This window comes from Gymnoscopelus microlampas (genome assembly GCF_963454915.1).
Source record: "Gymnoscopelus microlampas genome assembly, chromosome: 1".
NCBI lineage: Eukaryota > Metazoa > Chordata > Actinopteri > Myctophiformes > Myctophidae > Gymnoscopelus > Gymnoscopelus microlampas.
The window spans coordinates 27,996,267-28,020,556 of record NC_139962.1 but is presented as its reverse complement, the minus strand read 5'-3'; the positions used below and the strand labels follow the sequence as shown (position 1 = coordinate 28,020,556).

Genomic DNA, 24,290 nt, shown 5'->3' with positions numbered 1-24,290 from the left:
AGTCCCGTAATATAAATTCTGCCGAAGATTCCCTCAAAATGTTTGTGATAACTGGCAACTTCACTTAGATTGGTCTTCCAAGGGTGCCAAAGCTCTATTAGATTACCATCCCTTTCTGGCATCTCCCTGTCTGTTTTCTTAGTTATAATACATAGAAAGGTGAGATTTTAATAATGTCAGACTGTCCACAGTCAATTTCTGATCGTCTGTTTAATGGAAGACCCTTGATGAATTGTCATACTTTCAGACTAAGGGATTAGGGGATTTGCAACTTGGATGTGGTTTAAAATTGGTCATGTACCATTCAGTTTGGCTGTGATAAACAAGATACATGTACGGCTGCAAGAAGAAGTTCAACCCCCCACCCCAAAGCCAGCACCCCTCGCTCTTTCTGAGAAAGAATTAGAAGCATTTGTATTCTTCAGCTTACATCATGGACATGTGCAACTCATATTGATAGGAATCTCACCCCTTAGATCTGGTATTGAGTAGTGTCAGGAAAACCCTTAATGTGTAAAGGGAATTTCTACACTCAAGAGTATTCTTCCCATACTTGTGAACTTTAATCCACTGTATTATTCTTGCCTGTCTTTGTGTTTGTTAAACTATTTATTTGACAAAACCAAATCATAAAAAGTCCAGTATCCAGCATCCCAAACGAATGGTTGGGACGTGGGACCCCCGTGAGGACACTCAAGGTCATGTGATACGTTCAGGCCGAGTTAGAGTAGAAAGGATGGGTTAGCAGAATTGAACCAAAATGAATTTGACAGTTGATTGATTTAAGAGAAGGAATGTCGAAATCTCTGAAGGCTCCTTTTCATTTTGTGTTTTCATGCATTTCACATTGCAATATGTTGGATGTGGCGAACTGGCCGTATGTTGTTAATTTATCTTGTGTTTTAAAATAAAACCAAGTATTCACCCCCGAGTGAAGAAATCTTCCCAGGAGACTGTGTGAATGTGGGGAGCTGGGCAGACAGAGTCTGTCGGAGATTCACCCTGGACTCTGTTTGGCTTTAAGTGAATGACACTTTACTGTATGTTTGCCTGAACAAAATGTACTTCGCAACAGTCCTTCCCTGGTTTTATATTTCTTTCTTTCACACATGGGGCTTTACATTTTCTATATTATTTTACACAACAATATATTTTTTTGACTGGGTGACTGCCCTGTCTGACTAGTTTATCTGTTGAATTATGGCAGTCCTCCATGAGTAGCTAAAAATATCAGTCTCTAAAATGAACCATATGTGCCTTGCATTGCATAAGGGATCAGTTAAGAAAACTGATAATGCTGGTGACAGCAGGGAAGCGGAGTCGAGGAACAGGAGTCAGGGGGTCAGATCCCACCTCTATACAGTACGATGCTGTGCGATGGAGATGAACTGAAGACAGGGAACCTTAGTCTTGCGTAGGTAGACAAGCCGAGATCTCCGCCTACCTACGTCTGGAGAAATCTGAATTCAATGTACTGTAGTTCCTAGAACAGCGGGGAGAACCTCTGCTAACAAACTTACGCCCACTCCTTTTGACACCAATCCTGATACCATACCAATATGAAGGACCACCCTAAAGTATTTTTTTTAAATCTACAGATTCTCCCACTTTTAGCTATTTAGACGTATTGTTATGCAAAACTAGGGAAATTTATCTCAGTGTGGCTGGTCCTTGCTCACTGCACCTTACACAACAAGAGTAACGGATGAGTATTGTCGGGCCACTTCCATGCTGGTTTGTTTTCTTGTTCGTGTCATGATAACCCTGAAGATGGTGTGTGTGTGTGTGTGTGTGTGTGTGTGTGTGTGTGTGTGTGTGTGTGTGTGTGTGTGTGTGTGTGTGTGTGTGTGTGTGTGTGTGTGTGTGTGTGTGTGTGTGTGTGTGTGTGTGTGTGGCTCGCGCACACAAGCGTGCTTGTGTTTGTCACTCTGCACCTCCTGTTTTCCTGACTTCCTCCTTGGCTTGATATGAATAGCGTATCAGTCTGTGTACAAGTTAAGAGTTCCTAGCCTGCATCTTTTTGTGGCCCTGACCCATGAAGCTAGAGGAGCCTCCCTTGATGTTGTGGTCACTAGTCATCTTCCAGACATGATAAAGCTGGAGGGCGGTCCAGGCAGCACGGAAGTAAGTGACCCTTCCCCCCACGTTAGTTCCTTGCCATCCCCTGACACCTCAATCTCCCCTTTCCTTCATTGTCTCTTCTTCCTGACAAGCCTCTCCTCCTGAAACAGTGATAGGTCAAACCATAACAGCAGTGTAGTGTAATACACATCTGGTGCTGTATTTATACTGACCACACTGTATGGCCAATCACTTTACTTTACAGCCTTTGCCTGCAGTTCACAAACACTACGGTATCTGGATGAGTAGATGTTTGCACTTTGCAGATGTTATTTTCATCTGGTACGGGAAGCTCCTCCTTAAGATGAAGTTTTGATGATGTTTTGATGCTTTCACTTCCACTCTCACTTTGTTAGAACGCTTAATTTAACTCGGATCATCTGCTAGTTTTCTGTTAAAGTTTCCAGGAATTTTCTGCTTTGAAATAAACAGAAACAGAAACTCGGAGAACCCCTTATTGATCCGATCCCATGCAAAAGAACGCCGTACATTCCAGTTGGGATGTTTTCCGATCAGTTTGTCCCTTTTCGGGACTTTTATCAGTTAAGCTCTTAAATCACTTTTGTTGAGATGGGAGGAGTTGGTTAAGGGCTCTGTGTTTTACAGCTGGAGACGCATGTGAATGCAGTGATGCCTTTTTTTCCCTTTTCGCTGTCATTTGAACGTTATAACTGCTAATTTACACCAAATTATGATAATATAAGTTCTTCTTTCGGCGGATTAAGAATATTGAAAGAATTTGTCGTTAGAGGACTTTAAAGACTTTAAAAAACGTGGCCTGTTAGGGTGATTGCACTATCTTTGTTATTTTTGAAAATGTAGACAATTATGGCATTTTTGGAATGTTTTGAATTTTTGGCCCAAAATAGGGATGCCAAGTTGTAAGTGGTTAAATAATTAAGTGCAAACTTCTCGGTGCATCTTTCTCCGGCTTTCTCCTTCTCTTTCTGCCTCCCTTAGTTCAGTGGCCGAAGGGTCAGAGCACCGCCCCCATCTGCTCCGCTTGTGCAGGGTGTGTATCAGTTTGTCTACTGAACTCCAATAATCTTCCTCACAGTGCGCAGATACTGTACAACCAAAGGTTCTAAGCCTTGCCAATGACATGAATCATCAAGTCTCCAAAGTGGCCGCAGTCACCCCACATGAACATTGTTTGTTGTCACATCTCGCGAACATCCTGTGATGTGTGTTGTCAGATCTCACGAGAGCGTGTTGCTGACACAGAGAGACAGGTCTCAAACAAAGTTAAAATTCTCATGAAATCTCTCTGAAAGTGTCAAAATGTTATAAAGCTATGTGGCTTGTGAAGAATGGATCCAATACCTTCTGTGAGTATGAGGTGGAAAAATTGGTCATTCAATCTGTGCTCATGTTCTCTTCTCCTATTGGAATAAATACACTCAGGACAGCACAGGTTTTCAAAGTTGGGTCCGCCAGGGGCGCCAATTGGAAAGGAGAGGAAATGGGGGGAAAAAATATCAAAAAATATACATTTTAATTTAAATTCAATTCATAAGATTATTGTGCCAGTTTAACCACTTTAAACCTGGCACCTTTTTGGCATGTCATCATTGTAAAAAGATAATAAAACAATGTTCAAACATTAAAAAAAGAATCTATCCATCTACAAGCAAAACAGACATTTTGCAGCAGGGGGCCCGCATCCACGTGACACAGATACAGGAAATGAAAGTTGTCACGTCTCTGTTTCATCTACCGTCCCTGATACAACCTTGACCTGATCCCACACAGGCCTGTGCCCATTGGCTTCTGGCTTTTTATGAAGTGGTGGTTGCTACACAGATGCTTTGATTCTTAGCAGGTCAGCCTGCAGATCCTGTATCACTGGCTGAGTGGGTGAATGGTGAGGTTAGGCAGGGGTGAACCATGCTGTACGGGTGCATATGATGTGGTGGGCTTTGGTTGCAGCAACACGGTGTAAGAGGAGCTCTCAGACATATCAGAACAACCCATGTGTATCAAAGTTCCTTTGTCACTTGACTGGTCAGTAATCTGAGACCAGTGACTCAGCTGCATGCGAGTGTGTGTGCGTGTGTCACTGTCTGTGTGTGTGGGCAAGTGCACGTATACCTATCAGCTCACAAGCATGTGTGTGTGTGTGTGTGTGGGGGGGGGGGGTGTTTTATGTCTAAAGTGTAAAAAGCTCTGCACCTGTTGCACTGCAGTGGACTTCTTCTCCCTGGTAACTGGTCAGCATTTTTATCCAAGGCACAGACGGAAGAGGCAGTCATGCAAGGCACCAACCTGCTCATTGGGTGTTCAGTCAGTGTCTTGCTCAAGGACACTTAGGCGTGAAGCCAAGGAGGAGCTTGAACCGGAAACCTTCCGGTTTACACCTAGCCACTCTACCTCCTGAGCCACTGCCTTCCCCTGGTACCGTAGAGCTAATACAGTTACAGTACTTTCAGTTGGTATGGGCTCCTACCTGGACTCCAGCCCAGATTCCCTGCACTGAGCCCTCAATCATTCATTATTGTCTGGCACAGGTTGTAGCACAGCAGGAGTCGCACGTGCCTGACAGGAGAATTGCCCTGAAATGTTTTTAAAACTTTGATAGAGTGCAGTTTTCCACGTGCAGTAAACTCTGTTTGACAGGCTGACTGGCCCTTTGGCTCTGGTTCGATGTGGTTGTTTTTGTCCCATGTTTGTTATTTATCCACTTCCTGATGCTAGACCTCAGTCTTTTTTCTCGGTGGTATTTATATCTGTTCACCCCTCCTCTTCTGTCCTCAGCCCACTGTATTTCTTGTACTGTAGTAGTCTGTATTGCTTGTATTTCAAATGGGAAACATTTCCAATAAGCTTTTTAATCACTTAAGCACTTAACAACACAATATTTGGCATAGTTGCGATGCATGGTGACTGGATCCAGGGTATTGCACTTGTGCATTGTTAAATTCAATAGCCATAATATGGAAATGACCTACTTTAGATTAACCTACAGAGAAATGGAACACAGTGTACGATCTTGAACCTTTCAAACATGCAGCCTGGGTAATAACTTACAAACAGTGCACATATTAACACTGCTACTGTACAATATTGTTGGATCTCTATATGTTGGATCTCTGCTTAAATGTTGGATGCATTCATGGTATTGATTAGAGATAGATAGAGGTATGTGATAAAATAGTGCTCCAATAACTTGATTCTTATTCATCGTGTTGTTTTATTTTTCTCCACAATTTAGTATTTGGCAATTCCCCCCATGTATATAATCCCTGCTGCACCCTCCTACTTGTTTGTTAGGGGAGGGTGTTGAAGAAAACTTCACATAAACCCCTCCTCCAATATACATGAAGTCGCCAGCCATTTCTTTTCACCTGACAATGAGGAGTTTCACCAGGAGGGCGTAACGTGTGTGGAGGAATGTGCTTTCCCTCCCAGTTCCACTCCCTGCTGAATAGGCACCCTAACCAACTTGTAGGAGTTGCTAGTGCAGTCAGTGACAGAGATTGCACTCCTCTACTGGCATCCCACCCTCGAACACGGGCGGTTGTGTTCATTGGAGCCCTCGGGGCAACACGGAGGAATCGAACCCACTGACTCTGACCACGGTTGTGGGCAAGAACTTTACCCTTACGCCACCCGGACGCCATGAAAAATAGACACGGCTCAGTGAAGCATCTTTGATGTCTAGCCCCTAATGGGCTCTATGCAGACAGACAGGCTAGTGTGAAGATAAAGTCTTCAGTGAAAATCTGCTATTAATTTAATTTAGATTTAGATAAGGCTGGGCCCTCCCAAGGTGCCTCCCCAACTTGCGCACTGCTTATCATCACAGTCCACTCACTGCACTCTCTCCCTCTCTCTCTCACAGTCACACACACACACACACACACACACACACACACACACACACACACACACACACACACACACACACACACACACACACACACACACAGTACATCAATACACCGCCACCAGTCATCTTCGTAGGTATGCGCTCCCAAAGCTGTTTATGTGTTTAGCAACAATGATGAATGACATAGTTGGAATATTTCGAGACGGGATCACAGTTATCTGCACCCGTCCTTGAGTCCTGTCTGGGTCCTTGCCGAGCATGCATGTCCTCCCCCTCGCCTCATCACAATGCATGTTTAACACATTTCCTGTAATCTATTGTATCTGTTGAAGATGGTGGCATCCTGGCTCAGATCTCCAGGTTGATCTACCCCCCCCCCCCCCCCCCCCCACACCTTGTCTCTCTCTCTTGTTGCCTCTCTCACACAGGCAGCACAACAGTCTTTGCTATCATTTGATTCAAAATAAAATCCTCTCTTTTGTTTTATTAATTGCTCTACCTTATACTTCAGCTTCTCCATCCATCCATCTATCGCGTTCATCGTTTTCTGTTTCCCCATCTCTCCTCTCCATTCATCTGTCCAGTATCCCCAGTGTAATACCTGAGGACCAGTCAACACTTTTAGAGCCAGGGCAATTCAGCCTCCAGCAAAAACACTGCAAAGTCTAGAATACAAACTGAATTCTCTCTTCGACTCTAATGCTTTCCACTGTTGCTCTCCATTTCTCTCCTCTGTCACTCTCATTTTCTCACTCTCTCTCGAAATCATAATTGGCTTTTCCCCCGTCCAATCTCATTTAGCTCTCTGTGAATTAATATGGAATGTTAAAATTGATACCGTGAACATACTGTAACTGCCTGTGTTTGTAATCTATCTTATGAACCTGTATTTTGCTAATAAACAAGGGCACTTTTCATTAAGTCATTCATTATACCCTCTGACGGCTCCAGACGTTCCCCTTTACAAGCAGACACCTTAATTAGTTTAGGTAGTGTGGCTTGGAACCTTGGCTGATGACCTTCCATGATATACTGGGCCATTTCCTGTGCTGATGAGCAGATGCTGTAGTTTTACCAAAACACTGACACAGGATATCCTGTCTGCTCCATACATCAGTAATTCAGTAGTTTACAGAGGTTACCTGGGTTCCGAGTTCTTGATGCCCCCTTGAGTTCTTGACTGGAGTCTGGTGGCTCAACCAGTAGTTTAGGGCAGTGGTTGTCAAAGTGGGGTCCGGGGACCCCCAGGGGTCCTTGGAGGGGTTCCAGGGGGGCCCCAGCAAAATGTGTTACTGTGGCTATTTCTTTCTTTTTTTTTTTATATATAAAAATGTGTATATATTTGGTTGCGGGGGTCCGCGGCCAAATATATATCAATTTGGGGGTCCTTGACGTGAAAAAGTTTGAGAACCACTGGTTTAGGATTACACATAATCCTGACTATCAGTGGGTACATGTCAAGGACCACCTGGTGCCAACTGGTATATTTTATCATTTGTGTGAGAAGTGCATTTGGTCTTATTTCGCTAGTGAGACTGACCATGGCTCATCTTGCAGCTTTTTATATCGCTCTGTCTATACGTTAATGTTATTTAGTTGTGTTGTGTTGTGTCTGTTTATCAATAAGAGTTTTGCTCAGTTCCATGAGGAACTCCTTTCTACTTCTTCTCATGGGATGTTATGTCATTGCAGTTCTGCCAACCTGGAGGTTGGAGGCTATCCAGAGAGAGGAAGACACCCACTTTCTTCACCGTGGTGCTGACAGATATTGATTCAGACAGACACTACTGCTCCTGTCTCACGTTCTTTGAGGCTGAGGTCAATCTACAGGTAAGGTTGTCATACATACCGGTACTTGCATGCAGGCACCAGGATGGGCTGAATATATCGCTAACGTTTTCATTCATTATGAATCTAGATCTGATCTAACTGGAAAATCGTATTTTTCCTCAATGTGGCCTTCAGCTTTTATCATAACGTAATGCCAGCAGTTTAGTTGCATTATTTATAATGGCTCAGAAATGCAAAAGGATAAAAGTCAAATCTGTAATATATATTTTATAGGTACGGTAAGTTTAAAAAAGTGAGGTAAAAAAAATAAAAAAAGTGCATACTGTATTAAAAAAATAAACAAATCTAAGGTTAACCTCAACCACTCATTATTTGTTTTGAGGTTAGGTAAAGTTAGCCCTAATCGCAAAACAAATAATGAGACAGTAACACTAAAGAATAGAGAGGCCAGGTAATCTTGTTGTAGACCAGCAGTAAAATGACTCTTATAATAGGCATCTCATCCATTCCACATCATCTCTTCCAAAATGCCATTCGTGCATGTGCCTTTGATCATGCGTGCACGCTCATGGAACCAGTGGGGGTACTTTGATTGAGCAACCTTCTTATTTCCTCTTTTGTTTCCATCTCATCTATCTAATTGTATTGTTGTTGTCGTGTTCTGTGGGACATGTTTTTACCATTAGGAATGTCTGTCCTTTGTCTGATGTATTCCAGAACTCGAGGCTAAAGCAAACGCTGATCTATTGACATCGACATCTCATCCCCTTTAGCACAACTATTTGATGGACTTATATTTTGATCACAACCAGGCAATTGGGGCAAACGTTGACAAAACTCTCAAAACTCGCATACATTTGTTGAAAATGTAATCATTGACACTGACAAAACGATTTTGTCTGGTCTCTGCGATGAGCATGCCGAAGACCAAAGTCATTGTTTCAATGTTCAACAATGTTTACCAATGTTTACCAATGTTTACTAATGGCCTCAGGGGACAATTGCTGTGCAAATACTTGTACAATACCTGTACAAGTGATTCACGGACCTCTTGCAAAGAACTTGATGAATCACTTGATGGAAATTTCACACTTGACATTTGTGCCTCTCTGAGTCCCATCAAGAATCGTAATAATTATTTCAGAATGTTTTGTGAATCAGACCAATTACGACAGTCGTCCGTATGCCAGGATGCGCAACCGCTGGTATTTTCTACTTTGATTCAAAAGCACAGCTGGAAGCAGAGTAACCCGCCACATCAACAACTGACCACGGTTTAACTGCTTTGGGATGTGTTTAGCCAATATTGGCAGGTAGTGCATCATAGACTACTGCCTCTGGTTCTCCTCATAGACCTGTGTTTGGTGATGTCCCTCAGCTGCTTAACTACACTTGAGAATTTAATCCTCCATAGTTTATTTTCTGTCTTCCTCACATCCTGGCCCATTGAGGGAAGAGCTACATAATCAGGCCACAATCAGCCCAAATTATACTTTCTTGTCTGACTGTTGCGCCACATTTTCCAATTGAAAATCACTTTTTTTTGGCAAACAATGCGGTCATACTTTGAAGTATAAATTAGCCATGCACCTCAATGAAAAGACAACTCTGCACAATTGTCTCTACTTATTGTTCCTCTTTCACGTCTCTGTATTTGTTGTCATGTTTCAGGGATGTTCACAGACCAGTAATTGTTGTCTCCACGAGGCCGAAAAGAGAGTATGTTTTACCCCCTGTCCGTCCGTCCGTCCGTCCGTCTGTGTGTCCATCTGTCTGTGAACAGCTAATCTCCGGCACCGTTGGCCTGGTCGCTGCGAAACTGTGCACACATACTCCCTGGATGCCAATTCAGAACCTCTGCCCCAATTTTTTTACATGGCCCTGTTATAGCGCCACCAGGAGGCCGATTTGTGCAAAACCCATTTTTTGATATTACTCCTACAGATTTTATCCAAACCTCACGCAAATCAGTACACAGTATCTCTATAGTCATGTGATCAACACGGATCTGTCTGATTTTCCCGACAACCCGTTTTCAACAAAATGCCGCAAATCATGAACGCAGCGTCCGATTGCGGTGGAACTTTGCACGCACAGTCGCACTACAGTACGTTGAAGAACAAACGCCACCCTTTTAACATTGCCCTATTATAGCGCCACCAGGAGGCCGATTTTTTTTTTTGTATTACTCATACAAATGTTGTCCAAACATCATGCAAATCAGTACACATTATCTCTATAGTCAAGTGATCGAGTTGGTTCCGTCCGATTTTTTATATTCCATCCTGATTGGCGAATTCCAAACACAATAACCTACCTGACCTGGCGGAGACCTGTGCTCCGAGGAGCATTTTTTCTAGTTTATTTTGTGTCCACTTAAATGCAGGATAGTGTTTGAATATGTGTGACTTAAAGGGAAAACTGTACTAGTTTATGAAGATAACAACAGAATACGTCATGGTGGAGATGGCACGAAAATAATGGAAAATATAGCTGCAAGCAGCGATAATACGGGGCCAGTGAATAGAGAGAGAGAGAGACATGGAAACGGAATAGATTGAAGAGAGAGAGAGTTTTGACAACAATACTTTTGAATAAGCATTTCATGTTATCTTTAACATGAAATACTCTCAAATTAGCATTTCATGTTATCTTTAACAATTGCACATGCATTATTTGATGCAGTTATGTTTTGTGCAATGCAATTGAAAAGTGGAATGACCCACCCACAGACAGACAGACAAAAAGCAAAGTGCAATAATAGCACAATAAGACATGGAAAGGGAATAGATTGAAATTGAGACAAAGCAAATGATTCCAACAGGCGAATATTCTTTTCAGCCCAACCCAGCTGAGGTGGTCATATATAGGACGCAGGGGGGCAATCCCAGGTGAAGAACCTCACCCATTGACATCTCAACCTATTGCCATTGACAGGAATCAAACTCTCGACCTTTGGATTCACAGGCTGAGACACTACCTATAGGGCTATAGCTTTGTCCAGGCTGAGGTCATCTGTTGAAGATAAAAGTGAACCAGTGAAAGCAGCCGATCTACAAGCTCAGAAACATGTTGCTATCTGAAAAGTTTTGAGATTGTAGATCGGTTATTTTCACAATGAAGTTTGTCATACATTGCAAAAACATAGTCTCTCCAAGAAGCATTTCATCATTACCTTTAACAGTTGCACATGTATTCAATGATACAGTCATGTTGTTTGCAATTCAACTTAAATTAAGTCTGCATCAAGTGAGGCTTGAACTGGCGACCCTGAGATTGTGAGGCCTTCATTTAAGGGAGACGCCATTGGCCCAACAGATAAGTAACTGTGAAAAAGGAGATCACACAGATGATACAGTTTCACGCAAATAGCTGAAAAATCCTGGGTTTAAGTGTTTTTCAAACTGCTCAAAATTGCGGACAATCTAAGGGCGGAGCTTACTGGTCAAAGCGATAGATGTGTTCCTCATGAGTCAAGGCACATGTGTAAGCAAGTTTCACGACTTTCGGCCAAACGAGGCATGACTTATGCCTGTTTAAAGTCTGCCTTTTCAAAAAATTGCTATAGCGCCCCCTTTTGGCCAATTGGAGCGAGATTGGTTTCAGTGATATTTGGAATGACCCTGTACATTTCTGCCAAGTTTCAAAGAAATGTGAGTCTGCATGTATGTTTTAGGCACAGATGAATAATTTTCATAAAACTGTAATAGTTAAAATCTATCTCCTCCTGGGATTTTTGAGCAATCTGCACGAAACATTTTACACATGAACTTTGGACCACTGCCTACAAAAATTTCCAACGGATTTTCCATAAGTGAAAAAATGCAGAAGTTAGGAGCCAATGACTGTTTTTCATATAATTCAAAATGGTGGGCGATCTAAAGGTCAGAGGTCAAAAGTCAGACCACGAAAGTTGTCGGGCATGAAGAGACGCATGTGTGTATCGAAGTTTCATGGTTGTAGGTCAAACAGGGCATGAGTTGTACCTGTTCAAAGTTGGCACTTTCAATTGAGTGCTATAGCGCCACCCTTTGACGAATGAGTGTGAGAATTATTTCTTGGTAGTTTTTCATGAGCATCTACCATATGGCCGAGTTTCGTAAAAAGCATATGCACGGTTAAGCCAGAACTGGCAAAAACAAGTATTTTTCAAACTGCTCAAAATTGCGGAAAATCTAAGGGCGGAGCTTAATGGTCAAATCGATACGTGTGTTCCTCATGAGTCAAGGCACATGTGTAAGCAAGTTTCACGACTTTCGGCCAAACGAGGCATGACTTATGCCTGTTTAAAGTCTGCCTTTTCAAAAAATTGCTATAGCGCCCCCTTTTGGCCAATTGGAGTAAGATTGGTTTCAGTGATATTTGGAATGACCCTGTACATTTCTGCAAAGTTTCAAAGAAATGTGAGTCTGCATGTATGTTTTAGGCACAGATGAATAATTTTCATAAAACTGTAATAGTTAAAATCTATCTCCTCCTGGGATTTTTGAGCAATCTGCACGAAACGTTTCGTACTTGAACTTTGGACCACTTTCTACAAAAATTTCCAACGGATTTTCCATAAGTGAAAAAATGCAGAAGTTAGGAGCCAATGACTGTTTTTCATATAATTCAAAATGGTGGGAGATCTAAAGGTCAGAGGTCAAAAGTCAGAGTGTGAAAGTTGTTAAGCATGAGGAGACGCATATGTGTATCCAAGTTTCATGGCTGTAGGTCAAACAGGGCATGAATTGTACCTGGTCAAAGTTGGCATTTTCAATTGAGTGCTATAGCGCCACCTTTGGACGAAAGATTGTGAGAATTATTTTTTGATCGTTTTTCATGACCATCTACCATATGGCCGAGTTTCGTAAAAACCGACAGCGCGGTTCAGCCAGAACTGCGAAAAGTGGCAGAAGAAGAAGTGACAGAATAATGCGAATAACAATACGTGTCCAGAGCAGAGCTCTGGCCCCGTAAAAATGCCTAACCAGAGAAATGAAAATAATTTTGCTAGAACCTTTCATTAAGCGGGTCAAATCTATATTTGTAATTATTGAGAGATCTAGATTGATTGGTGATGTGAATGTAATTACGGAAATGTCAGGAAATATGTATGCTTACAGTGAGTAGTCAGTTCAGCTGGAAACATGTGATGATTGTCACATTAGATATTAGGGATTAAAAAAAACAATTTTGTTAAAGAACAGACCTTTCAACCTGCCGTTAAGAGTTTAGACTATAGTGTAGACTTTGGGCTGGTTTGGACGTCATTTTCCAGCAAAATAAACATGCATTCCTAGATCTTCCTAGATAGATGATGAAGTTCTTTCAAAACGTGAGGATGTTTTAACAATCTTTACCCTCTAAACTGGGATGCTTATCTACCCAACCGGATTCCAGAGAAGCCAGACTGGCGATAGAGGAATGTATTTTCTCTCATAATTGAACCAAATCCTAAGAATAATGGTTAAATGAGATGCCCATCTGAATGGGATATTTTGAAACCATGCTCCTGGGTCCCAGGATGCTGAAGCACTTCTGGTATGTTTTCGTTGTCTGGGGAAAAATAATAGATTTGTGATAAGGGCTTTAGCTTGGAATGAGTGATGAGTGGCTGGTATCTCCCCATTCTGATAGGCTTTATGGATTCACGTCAGACACAATGAGAACCAGATTTAGACTGTTGATGGCTAACCTTTTTGCGTGTTTTTCTTGGTGGAGCAGTTCTTGGTCAAAATACCTACTGTTCTACCAACTACATCGTGTCTCAATGAGCAGTTATTGTTCTTCTATCCTACGTCATGATGTCCAGATTGTATCTTGTTTTAAGATAAAAATCGTCTTATGTGTGCCCAGTTATAGCAGCAAAAAATACAGCCCTTTGCTGTTGCTTGTCCATTCCATTCTGAGTTCTGTATATTAATATCACAAGGGTTTTGGATATTATAAGCCTAATACAGGGGAATTCATATGATGATGATTACTTTTGTGGGCCATTGTCTGTGTGGGGGATGGATAGGATATGACCTCACTCTCACACCATTTGATGTGTCAATGGCCTTATTCTACATCCTAATGACTTTTTGGCTGGAAGTGATATCACCTTTGAACGATAGAACAAGTTGTTCTTTAAATCAAAGGAATGACTCTAAATTTCAAAATTATTAACAGAGATTATTGTTTTTAGCCTTTTGTTAGTATTCCAACTCAAGATAGGAAACAACTGTCATCGCATGAGCTCTTGTTGGCGTAATTTACTCTTGACCATCTATTCCAAAAGAAACCATGTTTTTTCCCATTTTCATTTTATTGCCAAGACCTGTTATGAACTCTAATTTTATCATATTTTCTTTACTCTTTGAACTGCTTCAGTGGGATTTTCGTCTTGTTTTTATAGGGAACTGATGGGGGAAAGGTTTATTGCAAATTGTTGGTGGTTGTAGTAGTAACTCAGTCATCCTGTTAGAACGTGTTGTATGAAATGTTCTGCGTTTGAGGCAAATGTCATGTTCAGTTTTAAGCGTAACTTATACTCCGTCGCAACAGATTGAGCCAGTATGCTCATAAGACAAAGTATAACAGGGTGTCGGCAGGTACTTAACCTCATGAACCCCAGCGTTCCTATTTTGGGCATATTATGATAGGCGAACATTTGGCAAAAATAGAAGATCTGCAAGCTCACAACACGTCGCAACTGTAGTAGATCTGCTTCGGCAAAGAGATTTGGTGTAAAGGGAAAAAAGGAGGGAACCAAGTATAGACCCCTGGAGGATCAACAGGACGAGATCCCATTTAAAACCTTAATTGAGATTAAATGTATTATTGAATTGGTGGTGAATTTCCCCTGCAGGATCAAATGGGTCTAGTTATTATTAATTATTTCTTCTAGCTTCATTCTTGGCAATATTGATTATTCAATTAAGAAGAGTGACAGTATCTTAAATTTAATTCTAGGTGCCATTAAAACAGGGGGGGTTCAGATCGGCGTTCAGGCTGTACAGTACATGTGAAGGTATTTATTGCATTCCAAGGCACTTTATTGAACTGTTGTATTTGAATATTCCAGGGATCAAAGACCATTGATGGAGATGATGAGGAAGAAGAAGAGGATGGCCTCATCCGGCCAGCCCAAGTGTTTGCACCAAAAAGTCTAATTCTCGTCTCCAGGCTGGATTTCCCCGAAATATACAGAGTAACGTTATATCATCATATTAAATATTTTGCATATCATTTGTGAAATTGACTGGTTTTTCACCTAGTGGCTCATCATCATTAGAATATGTGTGTTTGCATACTAGGTGATTGGCTTGTGAATGTGGGGAGCACAACATGGCCTTGTCAGTGTTAAGATGTTAACCTGTAAAGTGGAATATTTGCAATATGGATGATTTACTATGTGACTATCTACTGTGTATGGCTGCGTGCGGCATAATATCTGACCAAATTGCAAACAAAGAAATGTCCTGTGTTTTTCTTCTAGGGCTGCTTGGGTCTGATCTACACGGTGTACATCGACAGCCTCAGTTTCCCATTAGAGGGTCTAGTGGCTAATCTCTTCACGTTCCTGGTCCCTGTGGCTGGCGGATCCCAGGTAAAGTTTTCCGAAAGCAAAGCATTCCCAGAATACCACAGCTTGGCTGACCTCGTCACTCTGCTCCCCGCAGACACAGACTACACACTTTTTTGAGGTCATATTGGGTTAATGTTGCTGTTGCACTACTGCAACATGGTGCTTATTTATTTATTTGTTGAGGTGATAGTTAAGTTTTATTGCCCTTTAAATCATGCTAAAGTGAGGATGGAGGAATGTTTTGTTTTTGTGCAGCGATCAAGAAAGATTGTGTTTACAGTCAAGTCCAGTCCTGTTTAGATGGTGCCAGAGATTATCTTCAGCCATGGGCAGACAGTTTTATGCTTGTATTACTTGGAACAAAAGTACCTCGTGGATGGGGCATTGGGTTGGATGAGGTGGGATTTGATGGGGCGGGGCTGGATGGGGCAGGGTTGGATGGTAGTGGTAGTTAGTGGAGGCGCTGATGCCAGGGTCAGTAAAATGTATTAGTAGCAGCATAATAGGGAAAAAGTCTTAATTTACTACTATAATAAACTACTATTGCAAAACATCTATCCTTGCTCGGGTAGAAATTACGGCATTTCGTTCAAATGATGGAATAATTTCATTCTCTGAGAGTGAAGCATTCCGTCTTTGATTATGATCCCATTCTGACCAATATCCCAATTCCCCAGCAAGTTATTACTCCTCCTAAAAGTCTAACAGCACTTTAAGCAGATTAAACCAAGCATTATTTACAAACCCCAGGAGTGCCACAGGCTCATTCTTCAACAGCACACCCTGTTCCTGACCCGAGCTGTGTGTCAGGAGTCATGCGACTGGGGACCCCCTTTCTCCCTCTGCTTCTCACTCATTTGAAGGGCCACATTACATTGCCATTGTCCATAACGCCTTGGGACCTACAAACCATTTCTCAGCACCCACAATAAAAGCTCAGTTCTGCACGTGCAAGAGCTGGACTATGGAAATATTTTTGAATTGAAACTGCCGCAGCTGTGTCAGTTGCCAGTTATATTTTGGTTAACATGCAATTGAGGTTTTCAACCAGACACGTTCAAAAAGGCTAATTCAGTGCTGCAGCTGCAGCGTCTGTGGGCCATTCAACAGTGCATGTCCTCTATGAATGAGTGTTTGTCTCTGTGCTGATCTGTCCTGTATACATGAATGGACCATGGACATCTATCATAAACATCTAGTTTGTATGTAACGAATATATTCCCTTTTCTGAATAAACAGAAGCTGTTTTCCCTGGGAGCAGGCGATCGCCAGCTCATCCAGACCCCTCTGAATGACAGCCTGCCCGTGACATGCAAGAGTGTGGCCTTGCTCTTCCAGCAGCTCGGTGGGTTCATGGGACTTTGTCCATAGACACTGCATGGCAACTAACTTTATGGCTGCACTCTCATCGAACATTATTCACACAGTGGCAATTTTGCTCTTACAGAAACATCCCACCCCTATAAGAGTATGATGTAAGGGCAAAATGGCCACTACATGAATGGTCAGTGGTGTCATGTTGTTTATTTGACATTAAATGCCTACATCCAACATCAGTGGTTCTCAAACTTTTTCATGTCAAGGACCCCCAAATTGACACTTATTAGCCCGCGGACCCCCATTAGAAAGATAAGCCAGGGACCCCCATATTAAGAGAAGATTTTTACGGCTCTAGCAGTGATTCTCAACCATTTTAATTTCAAGGACCCCCAGTTTGACATGCATTAGGCTATGGACCCCCATTTAATGGCATCTCTATCTCTGGGACCCCAATTCATATTGTACAATCAATGTTAATTTAACTCTCAGAGTTACAGACCCATAAGGGTCCATTTAGTTCCTGTCCATCATTTAGCTGGGGACCCCCTGGAACCCCCTCAAGTACCCCTGGGGGTCCCCGGACCCCACTTTGAGAACCAATGTCCTACATTATATTCCATTATAGCTTTGTGCTGCAGGTTGTCACTTCAATACAGTACACAACAGATGTAGAATTTAAGTAATTTCATTTCACGTGATTGAAGCATTTCAATGTAGCTTTGGAGACAAATTCCGTCACCACTTAAGCTGATGGGATATTATCCGCTGATGTCTTAATCACATTGCTGCCAATATTTTCTCAGCTTAATTTGTTAGTTTATGCGACATATTTCAGGCTCACTCAGACTTGATCATTTTCAAGGTTTGTGCTCAGGCCTACCTTGCACATCACATGGTTGTGAATTACGGTAGGATTTTTACAAATTTAGAATTGAATACTTTTCAACTAAGTAGCCATTAACCCATTAAGACCTGAGGCCAATTCTACAAATGTCTTCTAAATCCTAACAGTTTTCTGAAAGACTTATGTTGCTATATCAGTGGTTGTAAAAAAAAATGTATAATATTCAAAGATTTGCACACATTTTCACGATTTTCTAAAAATAGCAGATCTACAAGCTCGCTCTTGAGCTTGTATATCTGCTACTTTTGAATAGCCAACCAATCTGAGGACTAACAAAGATACCTTTTCACAACAGTTTTAACAAAATATGATTGTTTATACATTTTCACATTTATTTTTTACATTAGACACAAGCCAACAGACTAGTGACACTTTTGAAAACGATCGGGTAGCGGATTTTACCGCGATTTCGCGATGTTTGGATGGAACCTGAGGATTTGGTTAGCAATGCTAGCAAATACTAGCTCTAACCTTATATTTTACATGTTTATGCATTTATTTTACATGTCGATTTAAGCTCTGAAACTTATGTCAGACATACTCTAGTATGTGAAGAGTCTTCTTCTCCTTCTTCGTCTTCTGGGCTATTATCCAATTTTGTATAAAATTAAAAAAAAATTGAAAGAAAAAAGATTTTCTCCTTTCCTGAAGAATGGGCACCAGCAAGATGACTGTCTTCCAGTAAAAAATGGTCACATGTGTTTATTAAACACAGAACACTTGTTTAATCCGTAGGTTACAGCAGCCTAACAAATTAGAATAATGTCAGACTGAGCTCCCCCGATGCCAAATAATAATAGTAACAACACAACACGTTCAACAATATGTAGCTATATGGCCTCATGGCCTGGATATAAACTTTTATAACATCTTACGGAGTGTTTGGTAACCTCAGCGAAGAGTGCTCGCCGTAACGCCGTAAAAGTAACTTAAAGTTCGGGGTACCCCTTAAATTTGTAATCCACCGGAACAGAAAACATGGATTTATCTTACCCACCACGTTCCGTCAAAATCCTCTCGCTTACCAGCGTTCATTCATAAATCCAATGCTGGCATCACCACAGCGTCGCAACATGGTCCTTCAATCCGTTCTCCGCTGGGCTCGACAGCTCGTAACTTTCGGCTGCAGTTTACTCATTAGTTTAAACTTTATCACCAAAATCGTAATACTGGCGCCAAGGAGATCTCCTCTCTTCACCTGTAGCTTCTGGTTCACAGGTTTGTTTGTTCCCCCCTGTATCACACCCTCTATTTGTAAAGTAGCGTGGCATCAATGAATCAATTACCCACAGTAATCAGACCCATTATCTCTCATGTGAATTGGAAATGTTCATATTTTTTCATAGTTTCCAACATGTTACATATATTCATCAAATACAATAACACGCATAGGTCAAGTAAGATAATATAATGTGCCTTTTTCACAAGTGTTTTTGTAAATTTAGTTTTATCCTCCCGGAACAAAACAACAAGATGATAATGATTCGATACGGTCTAGTGGCTGCACCTTGCCATGTCTGTACAATTTCCAATATGTCTGACGTAAAAAGTTCAGGAAGCCTTTGTTCTCAATGAAATGTGCATACTGTTCCCTGTCCATGAGTTCAGAGTGAAATTAAACAGTTTTCACCTGAAACTTGATTTTATTTGTAATGGAAAATTGGCCCTTATTTAGCCTCATTTGATTAGAAGAATGTACTTCAGAACACAATGTTATATTCCTTTAGAGCATTAACACACATGTTCGTGCACACACACACACACACACACACACACACACACACACACACACACACACACACACACACACACACACACACACACACACACACACACACCTCTGCCACGAACCCCGGAATTCTCTAATAGTTTGCATCCGCCTGTGTTTGTTTGGATAAATTGGTTGACATGCGCATGGGGGGTACTTAACCAATACACATGTGAGGGTCATGTGGAAGTCATATGTTTGTAGCGAATCTGGATACACAAGAACCAAACAAATGGCCTGCACCTTGGCATTATCCTCAATCATGGTCTGTGTTAGTCTTCACAAGTCTGTTTTTGTTCTCAAATCTAGCACGTTATCCAGGACTAGTCCACAAAGCAAATAAGACTCTACAATTCATACAGTATGTCACGAAGACAGCACACAATGTACGTCAGTATTCTTGATAGAGGCCAGTTCTCTCATCTAAGTTTCATAGGAGATTGAAGTTGTTATTGTTTCGCAAAAAAAAATCTAACCACTTGAATGCCATCTCTGTCTGTTTCATGTCCAGACTCCAGATCTCGGATTTGTTTTATGAAATGTATCAAACAGAGCAGCTCTAGAAAAAAGTCATATGCTGCCACAGTAATCCAGTAGATGTTAAGCTGACCTAAACATTTGCATCTCCTCTTGCCAGCTCCTCCAAATAATACCTTCAGCATTGTCTGATACAGTAGGTTCAGTATACAATCAGGCATATGAGTTGCACAACATGCTACAGTATAACATATATATAAGATTACACATATATAAGATTTGTTCCTATTGAGTCCTATACCTCTTCTCACTGGTCCATTGGTTTTTACAGTATGCTTTTATTGTGTAGCATGGATATTATTGAGTAATTTCTAACTGAGAGTCAGAGTACAGTGTGGTGTACAAAACAAATGCTGAGACTTGCCTCGGGTGCAAGTGGTGTTATATATACAGTATATATATTAATTGTTGTCCGGCTGTTGGAATTACAATATGTAACGATGGACCACACCATGCCTATGCCTGTCATTCAGGTTATGGTAGTTTGAATAATTCATTCCACCTACAGTTGAATAATTCATTCCACCTACAGTACAGTACTGGGGAGAAATATTGCATTGTGTCCTATCTATCCCCGTCGCATTTAATATGGCATAATCGACTGATCTAAATTATTTGAGATAATCACGATTATTTTGCATAATTGTTTTCCATGTTGAAAAACTTAAATATATTTTCATACATTAAGAAAATAATGGAAATAGCTGATCTACAAGGTCATAACTTGTTGTGAGCTTGTATTTTAAAAACTATTCAAAAGTATTAAATATGACCTATTTTGGCCATAGTACATCATTTATTTTTGATTATTTGATCATACTACAACTACAGTGTCACACAAAAGTATCAAAAATAGCAGATCTATCAGCTCAAAATGAGTCTCATTGCTATTTTTGAATTTGAATCCTGAAAAGTAACAGTTTTGGACATGCCATTACCCATATATGGGCATATCAGAGGCACCCCGGGGACACATGCGCAAATCGTGTTGTTCATCATCATCATGTTTTTGGATGAATCAAAAACGACACATCTAATAATACACATATGTTTTGTTGTCTGACATCAGCACATGTTGAAAATCTCCATATATGTGCATTTGACACGGTTTCTGTTGTGTATGACATCAGTCCATGGTGATCTCCATGTGCATTTGGTTTATGTTGTGTATGACTTCACTGATCAGTGCATGCTTATCCCCATATACTGTATGTGCATTTGACGTGACATCAGTGCATGTTGATGTACATGTGCATTTGATTGGGGCTATTATGTGCATTTGACTCCATATGTATATGTGCAATTGACGGTGGCATTTCACGTCATCTAGAGTTGACCACGTTAGATCGCCATGGTTACTCAAGAGGTTAGAGCAAGCAACTTCATGTACTCCATATTTGGACATAATGGTCTACCCGGAACTCCATATATGGTCATGGTTGACTTGGAGCTTTTTATATGGATCCTTTTGTTTGAGTCTGATGTCATGATGACACGGTTTGTTAGGGTCTGATGTCATGATGTCACAGTCAGCATTACACAGCATATTTGGGTGTAACTGCAGTGGGAACTCTATGGTTATGTCTGAGTCATAGTGAACTCTATATACTGTATGGTTATGTCTGAGTCATAGTGAACTCTACATAAGGATATAGTGACAGGGAGCTCATGGGGGCCCTCAAAGGCCGCCTGCGGTGATCCACCGACCGACCGACCGCATTACCCATTAGGCGATTTTAATATAGGAAGTAATATACATTTTATTTTATGTTCCAATGTTCAATGCCAAAAACACAATTAATTTGTTGTTCGCAATTATTTCTATGACAATTAATTGTCAAGTCAAATGTAACGATGGTGACAGCCATAGTCGCATCCGGCTATTACGTCATTGGTGGCTCAGTGACGGGACGTAGTAGTTGGTGAGCAGACGTGTGGCAGTCCACACATCGTCCTGCTGCATCCACAGGTCATCCCAGTCATCTAAGAGGAATGTGTGTTAGACATGTCACGCTGCAAAGGAAAGGAAGCCCCGGGGGAACAAGGAAGGAGCGACCGTCAACAGTGTTGCTGTTTGTTGTTAGCTGCCTTTGTCTCTTCTGTTGACTGGGGCTGTCGCTGTCGAGCTTTATTTAGGGCTCGGAAATGTTGTTGTTTCCATAAGATAAGCAAACACCTGAAAGGTGCTGGGCTGTAGATATAGATATCACAGCTTAAAGGATAAGTGTTGAATTTCTTTATTTTATTTGCATTTATGTCTTTTGTATTTGACGTAATACAATATTTGTCAAAACAGAGAGAATCCAAAAAAGAGAACACTTTAGAATGGTATTGCACTGCTAAATGTATTGCACTCTTATTTTTTTGTCAGATTAGTAACCACATATTCCCTATTTTGAAACTTGAGATTGCTTGAAGGGAGGTGTGTGTGTGTGTGTGTGTGTGTGTGTGTGTGTGTGTGTGTGTGTGTGTGTGTGTGTGTGTGTGTGTGTGTGTGTGTGTGTGTGTGTGTGTGTGTGTGTGTGTGTGTGTGTGTGTGTGTGTTTTAAAGACAGTACATTACTACTGTAATAGGCCCCACTTTTTTTTCTTTTTTTTTTCTTTTACATTTTTTTTTATTTGACCCAAAGCCCAAGGAGATATGATTTTTCCAAGATCTAGACTCCCATCCACTTCCTTGTTAACTTAAAACTTGAAAATTCTGTATCTCGGCTCCTGAGTACTTTTTTAATTTCAATGAAAAATCTCTGGCAGACAACTGAAAAAATCTGAAAAACATTCAGGCAGGTTAAGTGTTAATATTGAGACCATTTTCAAGAAGTAGATGGTTGACATCATTTTTTTATTTGACTGTCCCAGCATTCTATTGACACGTGAGGATTTAGTTGAATCCAACATTTAGTTACCATTTCCTGTTTATCACTGATTGAAGAACCTAGCTCAGATATCCAGAGATCCCGACCCAGCGCCCCCAGTGGTGCGGATATGTTTGCCTGTGTTCCTCCGTCTTTATCACTTCAACGTGTGACGAATTGCTCTGTCAGTTGCTCGATAGGAAACAATAACAGGAACTGTAAACTTAGAATTCATCCGGACTGTCAGATTGGTATTTGACATAATATTTATACCGTATGTCATTTCCTCTGTTATTCAATCTTGTATTTTCATATACAGAAAGTTCAGACAGTGCGTACTGTATTCAGTGTCCAAGATACATTTAATTTTGGAAATATATTTTATTAATTGCTACTATAATATGCCTATGTAATAGTGTCATCATGTTTACAATGTACAGTGATTTGCAAAGCAAGCAGCTGGTGTGGATACATAAATGTTTTGGAAAAGCATCACACATCGTTCACAAATCAATATTGTTTACTCTAATTTGTATTTCATTGTCAAAAATCCCCCACTCAAAGTATGTTTTTGATAAATTGTCCTGGAATAATAAGGCAGTCACATTCCAACAAATACCTCATTAATTATATTCTCTGTTGTTTCTCCCTCCAGGAATTCAGAATGTTCTAAGTCTTTTTTGTGCGGTTCTGACGGAGCACAAGGTTTTGTTCCACTCCACCAGTTACCAGAGACTAGGAGAGGCTTCTCGCGCACTGGAGGCCCTAATGTTCCCACTCAAATACAGGTGTGTGCTTGACTCCATGGAATGGACTGATTCTAACAAGGCTGATTATTAGTTAACTAAAACTAACAAACTTAATATACATGCCTGAACAGTCTGCCTACTGTGTTAATTCAAGTGTTTACAGAATGTTTTGATGTTTTTTTTAAATATATTTCTTATGTTTGTTGTTATGTTACATTTTTACATCATAATGAATCCAAGAGGACATCCTTGCAATGCATACACAGTGATCAACACGTATCTGTCCGATTTTCCATATTCCATCCTGATTGGCTAAGATTGGCTTCCAAAGTTTGCAGGATTGGTTTGTTTTGAACAAAATGCCTCAAATCATGAACGCCGCATGCGATGTCCGTGAAATTATCCATGTAGATTCCCACTTGGCCCAGGAAGAAATGCCACTTGAAAACGTTCACATCAACCTCATGGTGGCACTATAACAGGCCGATTCACGTTTTTACCTTTAACTGCACCGATCTGCGTGAAACTTTGCACGCACACTCCCTAGAGGCCAAGGAAAAACCTTTGCCCTGCATTTTTCACATCTGCCTGTTAGAGCGCCACCAGGCGGCTGACTTTTGTAAAACAAATGTTTTCCTCTTACTCTTTCAGATTCTGTCCAAAAAACACAAATTGGTACACAGTATCTCTATAGTCATGTGATCAAGATGGATTTGTGCGATATTTCATATTCCATCCTACTTGCCTAACATTGGCTTTCAAAGTTTGCAGAATAGGTCCGTTTGGAACGAAATTCCTCACATCATGAGCGCAATTTCCGCGAAATTCTGTTCGCACATTCCCACTAGGCCGAGGAAGAAATGC

The 24,290-nt window shown here is 41.0% G+C and overlaps 1 protein-coding gene across 4 annotated transcripts in view; it reads left to right on the top strand.

The window, feature by feature from the left end:
* The window catches only part of sbf2 (SET binding factor 2), a 144,946-nt gene that overhangs the window by 44,324 nt on the left and 76,332 nt on the right, over positions 1-24,290 (top strand). For all 4 annotated transcript variants that reach the window (XM_084065708.1, XM_084065707.1, XM_084065706.1 and 1 more), the window contains exons 3-7: positions 7,643-7,780; positions 14,790-14,915; positions 15,204-15,314; positions 16,533-16,638; positions 23,333-23,465. In XM_084065708.1, coding sequence (XP_083921834.1) covers positions 7,643-7,780; positions 14,790-14,915; positions 15,204-15,314; positions 16,533-16,638; positions 23,333-23,465 — 614 coding nt within the window. The remainder of the gene's footprint in view (positions 1-7,642; positions 7,781-14,789; positions 14,916-15,203; positions 15,315-16,532; positions 16,639-23,332; positions 23,466-24,290) is intronic.